This window comes from Chiroxiphia lanceolata, chromosome 6 (genome assembly GCF_009829145.1).
Source record: "Chiroxiphia lanceolata isolate bChiLan1 chromosome 6, bChiLan1.pri, whole genome shotgun sequence".
Lineage (NCBI taxonomy): Eukaryota > Metazoa > Chordata > Aves > Passeriformes > Pipridae > Chiroxiphia > Chiroxiphia lanceolata.
The window spans coordinates 932369-943455 of NC_045642.1; the positions used below are offsets into that span (position 1 = coordinate 932369).

At 46.1% G+C, this 11087-nt stretch overlaps 1 protein-coding gene across 5 annotated transcripts in view; it reads left to right on the forward strand.

The window, feature by feature from the left end:
• RMDN3 (regulator of microtubule dynamics 3) overlaps positions 1 to 10595 on the forward strand; it is a 24853-nt gene extending 14258 nt beyond the window's left edge. For 4 of the 5 annotated variants that reach the window (XM_032690923.1, XM_032690924.1, XM_032690926.1 and 1 more), the window contains 6 exons: positions 5418 to 5493; positions 6260 to 6337; positions 6568 to 6666; positions 7278 to 7331; positions 8329 to 8409; positions 9126 to 10595. In XM_032690923.1, the coding sequence (XP_032546814.1) occupies positions 5418 to 5493; positions 6260 to 6337; positions 6568 to 6666; positions 7278 to 7331; positions 8329 to 8409; positions 9126 to 9179 (442 nt within the window). In that variant the 3' untranslated portion in view covers positions 9180 to 10595. The remainder of the gene's footprint in view (positions 1 to 5417; positions 5494 to 6259; positions 6338 to 6567; positions 6667 to 7277; positions 7332 to 8328; positions 8410 to 9125) is intronic. The other variant, XM_032690925.1, reaches the window with a different exon arrangement.
• Positions 10596 to 11087: the final 492 nt, after the last annotated feature.

Below are 11087 nucleotides of genomic sequence, written 5' to 3' on the forward strand. Positions count from 1 at the left end.
CTGAGTATCTTTACCAAACAAGGTCTGCGCTCTTCTAATGAGCAGATTTATTTGGAGGGTTGTTTTGGACTACTGGCATCTGAAAAAGTGCCTTTATTATCTTAAAAAGACTGTATTTCAGTTGTTAGTAATGAATTGCTGTTTTCAATTAAAGCTTTGATAGGAAGGATGAATTTTGGGGCAGGAAAATCTCCAGCAGAGTATGGTATTGGGCTCTGCTGGCTTAACACTTTGAAAAAATGGATTTTAGTTGCCAGGGTAGATCTTAAAGTTGATATTTTACAAAGCAAGGTTCTACTCCAGGGTTCCATATTGGTAGTTTTGCTTTGTAATTCAGATTTTGGGACAGTCCTGGGCCTCTCAGACCCTTTTCCCAGACAGGGATAAGGCTCCTGCACAGCTACATCTTGCTTTTAGTTCTTCAGAGCAGCTGGAGAAAGGAAACAGCAGAGCAGCCTGTGGGAGGCGTGGGATTTCTTGGGAATGAATATGTAATTCCCTTTATCAGCACCGAAATTATTATTTACTGCCATGAATAGAACAGGAAATTACTCTCTTCCCAGCTCTGAGGTGGTCACAAGCTGGTTTAATTGCAGCCTTTTTTTATGCTAATTGAATTTATCCTGAGGAGGAGAAAAAAACCAGTAGAGTCTTTAAAGCTTTTTGGGGGTGGATTTGGTGCCCCAGCTCTTGGTTTATGGAGAACATTGTTCACACTTGCTTTAAATTACAGTTTTATTCTGTCATATTTCTCTCTCCAGTGCCTGATTCCTGTTGTGAAAACCTTAATCCGTTATTATCTCTTCTCATAGGGAATAACTGATTATCTCTCACTACCCACGTTGTCTTTCCCATATTATTCTCCCTCTTCCATATATTTTTCCAGACAGAAGTGGGGGGAATCCAGTGCAGGACACAATCTGTGGGAGCAGGATGGATTTGTGTGATGCTGATGGGATGGTCCCTTGAATTCTTACTTCCATATACAGCATCCCAAACATCATCCTTCTCTTTCCCACTACATCCCAAATGGCCATTTTAGTAGAAATATTCCCAGTTTTTTTCCTGCCTCTCCACACAGGCTGTGTGAAGCCTCGTTGTGCAGGTCTGGCCTGTATTTTTTCTCTCTCTGTGTGTGCATTATTTCCTGCTGACTTTCTATTTTACCAGTTGCCTCTATTTTATCAGGATTCCTTCAGTTGAAATCGTGCTGGTTTTTGGTCCTTTTTTTTTTTTTTTTTTGCCTTTTGTGCTTGTTAATTCCTTCTGCCCAAATCATTCCCAGCTTTATTGGCTGAGGAAGAGAGAAGGTACTTTTCACTCAGGGATCGTTGCAAGGAAAGCTTTTCCCCCTCGGTGCCTCATGGTTGTTGCAGTAATTGCTGACATTTTAAAGCAACAAGCAAAGGAAATAACTTTGGGAAAGGGAAGGATTCCTGCTGGGGAATCAGTGAGGAGGAACAGAAGTGTGGGAGCTGTGTTGGGTATTAAATGCACTCAGTACCTTTGGAGTGGATTTATTTGTGCATCCAGGGCTGAGGGATATTGGGGCGAGTGATCTAAAGCCCCTGCACTCCTGACTTACAAGGACCTGGTTCTTACGTGGGATTCAGCCATCAAAATCAGTCTCTGCTGTAATTGTAAAAAGATCTCTGAGCAGGTAGAATTTATGTCCAGCTAAACTGATTTCTCCCTTAACTGATTCCAGCCCACGAGTAGGACAGAGCAAGTTCCCAAGTCTGTTCTTGCTTTTAGGGGTGGAAGAGATACAAAATACGAAGAAATATGATAGAAATATGATTGTACAAATCTCTGTGCTTTGCTGCTTGGACACGAATATGTGACATCTTACAAATGAAGTGAGAAACAACTGTGGCCTTTTAGAGTTTCCAGTCCAGTAGCATCTTTAGGGATCAGGAAAGGAGAGCGAGCTCTAGGTTTGCCTTGCCACCCATTCCTGTTGCTAAAAGAAATATTGGAAGTGCAACCAGAGGGATTTCAGAGAAATCTGGGGAAAACTGTGTGGGTGTTGGTTTTAGTTTGAGTGGAATATTTTACACTGGAAATGCAGTGCTGACTGTTGCAGAAGGAATAATAAGCTTTGGCTTATTATTATTCCTGTGTGTTATGGAGAAGTGGGATTGGGTTGGATGAGCCTCCAAAATGTGCCCTTTCTTCTAGAGAGTCTGTCAGTTTGGTGGAACATCTTGCACACTTGATCACCAGCCCTTCTCAGTTCCGTGGGTACATCTGGCTGTCCGTGGGCAGATCCTGGATTTTTGAAAAGTCACGGCATTCTGGATGTGCCCGGGAGACAGCTCTGATTTAACAACTGGCAGTGCTTCGGGATTTAACTCTTGGTGGGTCACTGCCCAGACCTGGCCAATTTTGAGCCAGATTCTGGATTTGTGAGCCGAGTGTTTTCTGCTCCATTGGCAGATTAAACAGGGAATTTACTGACAATATGGAGCAGCAGCCGTAGGAATAGTTAGGAGATATTTCAGAATGCAGAGGAAGAAAAATAGCATGGGATTAGAGCTGCCTGGTGGCATCCCCCTGACCTGTGTGCCCTGGGAGGTTAATTCAGGAAGTAACTTGAACATCCAGAACACAGGAGCTCTCCCATGTGGATGTTTGTGGGCAGGAAGGAAAGGAGCACATCTGCCTTCCTCACTTTTTCCTTCCATCTTGTCTCCCCTTGGAAAAGCCAAAGCTTTTTCCCCCCCCCCCAACCTCCTTGTGATCAGCTGGTCATTAATTTCAGGTTGGGAATTCTGCTGTCTCTCCCAGGGTACTAATTCCCAAGTGAGTGATTATTTTAATGTTTGGCTGTTGCAGTGTGAATACCTGCCTGCTAATTCCGTGTCTCCTTCCCTCAAGCGGAGGGGCTGACGTACATCTGCTGTGTGCACAGGAAGGTGAAAAGCTGGGAATGCTCATAAAATATTGGAAGAACTGTCTTTGAAATGGTTGGAAGAGCTGTGTTTGGGTTGGCAGAGCATCCTAACCACGGAGGGAAGGTGCTGGAGACTGTATTCCATGGGCAAGAGTCCTGCTTCCAGGGAAGTCAGCCAGAGTGCAGCATCCCAGTGAACTTCCTGGAAGTCCTGAGCCTGGAGATTTAAGCTGGAAGAACAGGCTCTCTCAGCTTGGGGGTATCTGTTTCCACAGGGTTTATTTTCTAATAAAGGGGGAAATCCTGAGCTGAGATTCCTGTGGGAACTGCAGCTTTCCCACTGTCAGCAGCTTAATGAGGAGTCTGGTTAATAATTAATTGAGTGATATCCTAATGGAAGCTTTGGATGGCTGCTGAGACATGGATCTGAGCAGTGCTGCAGAGGTCACAGGGAATGAAAATCCCCTAAATCATGATTTTTCAGGTCTCCTGGTCCTGCTGCTCATCCCTCCTGCACCTCCATAGTGTCTCTGGTGACTCTCATCCCGAGGCATTCCACAGAATGAGCTGGAATAAATAGCTCCACTGTGCCAAGCTAAACAAGCAGAGGAGAGAACAGCAGAAATCAGAGCCTAAAATCCCAGGAATGCAGAGTTGTGGGTGTGAAAACCTCCAGTGGACCTGGGACCAGCAAAGCTGTTTGGGAAGAATCATCTTTCCTGGGAATACAGTGAAAAACCAGTTCAGGCATCTCGTCCCATATACATTTTTTAGCTTATTTCACAACTGAAATTTACAGTTTACTGCTGCTTTTATGGCTTTTTCACCAACATTCCACTAGGCTGTTAAAAAAAAAAAAAACTGGAATTTATATTTCTTGACATGAGGCAACTGTGGGGATTTATTGTCTAGGAATGTTTGATCTTGTGATTGTAGAAAATAAGCCTTTTATTGGCTTGTATTTCTCAACCCCAGTTGTGTCGTGGTTGGGGATGTTTGGTCCAGGCTGATGTTTTGTTGGGAAACAAACTGGAGAAGATCCTAAAAACACTTATTCCATCAGAGTGGGGCTTTTCTAACTAGGGGAAAGGATTTTTATCCAGTAACACATTGATCTGGTAATCTTTGCCATTACCATGAAAAAGAAGAATTTTAGAACTGAACCAGAGCTTTCCCACAAGAAAATTAACAAAGTAAAGGAATGGGATTTAAGGCAAAATTGTAAATATTCAGGAGATGCGACTTTGTGCTGTAACTTAGACGTTGGAAATGGAGCTCAGGCAGGAGCAGTGAGGTGTGAGGGAGTTCCTGGGGTTTCATAACACTGGAGAAAGTGTAGTTGGAGATTTAAAAGTCTTCTGACAGATTCCTGCACGTGTGCAGTGTTTAACTGTCCCTAGGGATGCCTTGGGATAGCAATGGCAGAGTATCCAGCAGCACTGGAATATGGGTGTAGTAAAAGGGAGCTTTACTTGCATCTTTCTTCTTTTCAGCTTTATTTTTTGAAAGAACTAGAGATGTTATTCATTTGTCCATCTGTTCCACCTAATATTTTTTGAGCCAAACTCAGAGAAGGGATGGAAGTGTCCTCCATTCCCAGAGCTCTCTCCCGAGTGGGATGAGAGACACCAAACTTCAGTCTGTATGTGCTGTCCCACAGCAGTGCCCTTGAGAGCTCTGAGAGTGATTGTTTCTTGGGAAGTGATTCAGGGAGGGAGGGCTTGAACCACTGGTGTGGGGAGGGTGCAAATCCACAGGGAGTTAAACCTTCCTTGAATTTCATGGCTCATGCAATAACTAACTTTGCCAGGACCCTGCTTCTCAGGCTCACAACTCACAATGTCCTACTGGACAAAACTGGGTGGCTTTGCACTTTCAGCACTGAAAACGTGTTCTTCTCTTTCCCAGCTGCAGGATATAGGTAGGTTTTCCCAATATTTCCCTGGAAGTAGAGCCCTGTGTGCTGCAGCTGGGCTGCTGCATGCAGAGATCGCTGCTCCCTGTAGTGAATTAGAACTGCTCGTAGTCTGGCTCTTGCTGCAATAGCTTCACTTTTCACTGCTCTGTCTTGTCACACTTTCCTTGCTTAGGGAAGAAATTCCAGCTGTGGAAGTGTGCTGCTCCTGGTTTTTAGCCATCAATGCAGCGAGTTTGTGTGTCACGTCAGACCCCTCCTGCTGATTTGCCTCGTCCTTCAAGCTAAACCCCTCTTAGGCACGGAATTTCTATTGCAGTTTTTACAGGTTTCCAGTATTCCTTGTGTTCCCCAGCAAGGTGTGGAGCTTTAATGCACTTCAGAGAATCCTGGGATGGTTTGGGTTGGAAGGGCCCCTAAAGCTCATCCAGTCCCACCTCCTTCCGTGGGTAGGGACACCTTCCACTATCCCAGGTTGCTCCAAGCCCTGTCCAACCTGGCTTTGAACACTTGTGTGTCTTCCTTCTGAAGACATGGACAGCAGGTAAATGTGGATGAAATGTGGATTTAATCCTGGCTGGCTCATGCAGGTGTCTCCCTGTGCAGGTTTGCCATCCTTTGTGGGCAGCTGTCGGAACGCGAGAGCATTCCCAAGCGCATCCAGGCCGGGTGTGTTTTCAAGGTGAGTGGAAAGGACATCCCAGGTTTGTGTAAGTATCAAACAACACTTATTTCTGTGGTAGGAAGTTGGGAAAATTGGCTCCAGGTCTTGTTTAGGGCAGTAGTAGGTCTCAGAGGTGCCATGAGTGGGTGTTTTGGGCTGAGGAAGGTGATTCCAGCAATGTCTTTCGAGAGTGACTGGGCTGGCTCTGCAGTTTTACACACCATAATCTCAGGGGAAAAAAAGAAGTCTTTCAAATAAAATTTGTGTAAATGATGAGACAAAGAGAGCTTGGAACCTGAAATTATCGTGTGGTGACAAGGTACAGCACCAGCTTGTCTCTCTGCCTGTGAGCAACCTGCACCCTTCCAGAAGGGCAAAGCTAATACTCCAAGAGGATTTAATTTGCCTCACATTCCTTTATTTCCCTTGGGGATGTTTCAGGGGAAGGGAATGTACCTGGAACAGGCCACAGGTAGTTATTGTCCCATCAGCTCATGGCATGACCAGTAAGGTGGTTATGGCAGAGCTCTGGAGGTGGAATAAACTGAAGGGCAGCTCGCTTTTTGTGTGTGTGCAATAATCCCTGTCCCTGAGCCTGGTGAAGTGCTGCTTTTCTGTGCTCACTGAAGCCACTCTGAGAAAACTGGGGATCTGTAGCTGTAATTCTACTGATCACAACACTTAAATTGTGGATTCCTTCCTTCCCTCTTTCTCCACCTGCTCTCGTGGATGTTCACTTGCTTTTAACGAAGGTGTGACGTGTGTTGGTGCTGGTTTCCCACAGGAACACATTGACAAAGCCATTGAGCTGAAGCCAGAGGACCCCCAGCTCTACTATCTCATGGGCAGGTGGTGTTACCAGGTAACATGCTTTTGTTACTGCTTAGTGCTGTCTAATTCCTCCTTGGAACTGAATTCCATGTCTGAATGAGAGAGAGGTGGATGCAAACCAGGTGTGAGGACCTGGATACTCGTCCAGAATCTGCCGAGGTCTTTGGCCTCCTCCCAGGAGCACGAGCAGCTCCAAGAGGCTGGGCAGGTCCTGGCTGGCTCTCCAGTGGGTGGGACAGGTTGCCCTTCCTGTCTCTGCAGGTTGCCCACCTGGGATGGCTGGAGAAGAAGACGGTGTCAGCACTGTTCGAGGCTCCTCCGACGGCCACGGTGCAGGACGCGCTCCAGAACTTCCTACGGGTGAGGGAATCTGCCAGGAAAGGGGGTGGATCACTGACCTCCACGGGTCACAGGCATGGAGAGGGGGTGCTTGTGTCCTGCTTAACCTCAGCCCTCCCCCAGTGCTCCGTGATGCTTCTCCATCTCCTGGAACCTGTGGAAGGAAAGCTGGTGAAAGGCAAAATTGTGGAGCCTGCGTTCCAGAATAGCCAGAGAAAAGACTGGGATGTTGAGGACGTCAGAATTATGACCCAAAGTGTTCCTTGTAAAAGCTGTACAGTGATTAATTGCTCAGTACTAATCACATCTGGGCTGTGCTTCTAGAGTCCCAGACCTGTCCGAGCTCATCCCTGGGAACACTCGCGGAGATCCATCCTGTCATTTTAATTTCCCTGGTATTATTTTATTAAAAGCCTGGCTGACTTCTCCATTTCAAACGTTTCAAAACAACTGCTTGAAGGTTTCAGGGGCACAGTGCTTTATTTATTAGGAGTCCTCCCTTCCTCCCTTTCTCCTTCTCCCTCTGTTTTTTTCCTTTAAGAGCTGCAATAAGCCTGATGTAAGAATGAACTGTGTCCTTGCATATCCTGATGTCTGCTCGTCCCTGTCACACCTTCCCTCTCTTCCTGCAGGTCGAGGAGCTGAGCCCAGGATTTTCCAAAGCAGGAAGAGTTTACATTGCGAAGGTAACCACCCACTTCTTGCTTCTTTAGATCCCAGGGTAAGAAATGTTTATATTAAAAATCATCTTTGGCTGTAAAGTGCTGAGCAGGTGGAAAATACTCCATGCAGGAGCCAGATTTTATAAGATCACAATATTTCTTTTGAGTTGCAGCAATAAATCCATGGAAGTCTTAACCTGAACAGACTTTCAGCGTTGCTATTAAAATTTGGGGTTCCTTGTGTGGGATCTACCTGGGGTGATGGGTTTTTATTGGGCTCATGGTGCCTGGCAGGTGTGACTGAGCTCCAGAAACACTCTGCAAGTGTACAGATTACCTTAGAGGTGAATAGGACCACTTGGTTTAGGGTATTTTTTTCCCCTAATCTCGGGCTCTGTCACTTTGGGTCACATCCTTCATCACAACATTTTAAAGGGGGCATTTAGGATCTAATTGTTTGGAAGGAGATGCTGCTCTGATGGGTCAAGCTTCACAATAAAAATTCATTGTGTTCTACAGACATTTTTACTGATATTCAGCGATTTCAAAGCCTTTGAGGATGTCTGGGACTCCCATCTAGTTTGCATCTGGTCTGACAGTCTGAGACTCCTGTAAATGTGATTTATTATTACAGTGCTTGCAGCTGAGCCTCATTTTTAACAGCCTGGAGAACGGTGTGCTCCCTCTCAGTAGAGAGGTTTTGTGGTGAAACTGGAGTGAGGGAATAGTAGGTGGAAATCAAAACAGAGCTTTGGAAATGATGAAAACCACGGGAGCACCTTAAGATCTCCAACCAAAACCCAATCTCCTTGCCCACAAAACAAACAAGCAAAACCATAAGGGAAGTTAAATATATTTAATATTCCATCTGGTGTGATTCTAAGGAATGGAGGAGACTGCAGGGAATGTCAGTGCTAATGGTTAAGAGGCAGAAACAGGTCTTCTTAGCAGTGGCCCAGTTGTGTTTGCTGCCTGTTTTTCCCTGTTTAACCCTTTTCCTGTTGTTCTTTTCCCTTCCCAGTGCTACAGGGACCTGGGGAACAGCACTGCTGCTGCACTCTGGACGAGCCTCGCCTCCGAGCTGCCAGGGAGCACAAAAGAGGTAACAGGATCAGCAGGGGCTCTGGGATGAGCAGGGAGAAATTGGTTACAGAGAGGAAATGGATCCTGCCCCTCTGCTCCACTGAGATCCCACCTGGATCGCTTCATCCAGCTCTGGGATCCAGCACAGGAAGGACGTGGACTTGTTGGAGCGAATCCAGAGGAGAGACACCAAGATGGTCACGGGGATGGAGCAGCTCTGCTGGGAGGAAAGGCTGGGAGAGTTGGGATTGTTCAGCCTGGAGAAGTTTCAGGGTGACCCAGTGGTGGCCTTCCAGTGCCTGAAGAGAGCCTGCGGGAAAGATGGAGAGGGATTTTGGACAATGGTCTGGAGTGGCAGGACGTGGGGGAATGGCTTCAAGCTGGCAGAGGGCAGGGTTAGATGGGATATTGGGAAGGAATTCCTCCCTGTGAGGGTGGGGAGGCCCTGGCACAGGTTGCCCAGAGAAGCTGTGGCTGCCCCATCCCTGGAAGTGTCCAAGGCCAGGTTGGATGGGGCTTGGAGCAACCTGGGCTAGTGGAAGGTGTCCCTGCCCATGGCAGGGGGTGGGACTGGATGTGGGCTTTAGGTCCCTTCCCACCCAAACCATTCCAGGATTCTTTGATTCTCTGATACGCTTAAGAACTGTTTTAGGGTTGTAGAAAGAAGGGAAATTGTCTTTTTTTACTTGTTTCAATTGAGCTGTGCATTTATCTGTTCCCTTCTTGCATTTCCAGGATGCAGAAAGCGAGAGGGATCTCGAGGAGATGCGCTTGGACTGGAAGGAATAATTCTGGAAAAACTCATCCCAGTGGGTACTGCAGAGACAGTAAAATGCCAAAGGGGTTTCATGATCCTGACAATTCCGAGTGCACTTCGTGGATAAGACAAAAGAGCTTACAGGAAAACACACCCAGCAGCACATCCAGGAGAACACCTTGGATTTAATGGGATAAAATCGTGGTTTGTTTTCCCTCGTACAGCACTGCATGTGTTTGATTTGAGGATCCCTAAAAATGTCACATTCCTGAAAGCAGGTGTGCGTGGGGGAGTTTATAGGTAGAGTTTGTGACAGAGAAATATTTGTGGTCATATGTATATATATGGTAGATATATGTGAGATATATACTTTGTGATATTAATATATATATTTATGTATGCACATATATATTTTATATCACACACTCTGCCTGTCAGACAGCCTTGCTGCTGATCTCCCAGCTCATTCCTGAGGAAAACTTCAGCCAAAATTTTTTCCAGATTAATTGTTTCCTCTTTTCCTTAATGATTCATTGAATCAGTTGAAATAACTGATAATGCCTTCTGTAGGTATTTAGGGGAGAGCAATTTCCAAGCGGGACCAAGGAGCTTTCCTGCACCATCCAGGCTGGATTTTAAGAGGTTTGTTAGTCAGAGAAGTGAGGAATAAGATTTTAAACTTGAGGATTTCTTCCCAGAGAAGTTCCTCCCCTCACTCCCACGAGGCCGAAAACTTGTGTCCCTCCAAATTGTGCTGCTGTGGTTTAGCTGGAATAACTGAGTTTGGAGGATAGTTACTGATCAGGGATCGGATTCCAGGAGCAGGAATATCCTGGGGCAGAGCTGAGGCTTCGCTGTGATCCTCTCCTACCACTTAGCAGATTTATTATCTTCCAATTAATTAACCTCTGGACTAATGAGGCGACGCCGAGGAGGTGAAGCCGACGACTGACATTTCCTCTGGCAGCTCCTGGTGACCAAGCAGGAACAGGGAATTGTGCTGGACACTGACACAGATGGAGAAGGAAAACCCGTCTTGAGAAATTACCCAAATATTTATCAAGGCTTCCTCGATGCCCCTTTAAAATTCCAATGGCAGCTACTGAATACTGATTTTTGAGCATCTGTTCCATGCTGTGGTGGTTGTGAGGGGTAGAGTGAGAAAGTGTGAGAGTAAAACATTCCTTAAATCACCTTTTTAGTCCCTCACGTGTGATGGTTTTGTTACTTCCTGAAAATAACATTGGAAGGGAAACATACAGCAAACTCAAGTGTAAAAACTTCCTGGTTTATAGATTTGGCAATTTTTAGCTTTTTTTTTTTCCCCCTCTCCAAATTAAACTCTAAAATGTTGGTGCTGGACTCTTCCCCTGCCAACCAGGCATGTGTGCAATTAACTGTATTTGCTTAAAACAATAAAAATTGGTATTTATAAATGGAAAACTAAATGATGAGGGGCTGAAGCTGATCCCTGTCTCTAACTCTGTAATTCTGGGATGTGTTTGGGACATTTCTATACATCCTGAGCTGCTCTCCTGTTCCTCCGTGGGATGCTGAAGCTGCCTTTTGCCCTTGGCCTGAGCCTGGTTTGAGTATTCATTTGGTTTGAGTGTGCATAATTACACAAGTTTTTGGGCTGTTTTCTGTGTGGGTTTCTCAAGGGAAGTCGGGAAATCCTCCTCAGGCACATCCCAAAGGTGATGTTTGCCGTTCCCTGTGTTGCTGCCTTCCCAAAGGAGAAGTTTCAGGAGAGGGGGCAGTTTTACCTGGAGAAGGGGCATTTTTATGGCGCATCCCCTTGGGCAGGTGCTGCTGGACAACGTCCAGGGATGCTGAAGAGGGGGATCAGCTGAGCTGGGCAGCAGCAAACATGGAGCTGCAGGAATTTGGGTGCTGCTGGGGACGTGTTGCCTTCCAGCCGAGCATACGTGCCTGGCATT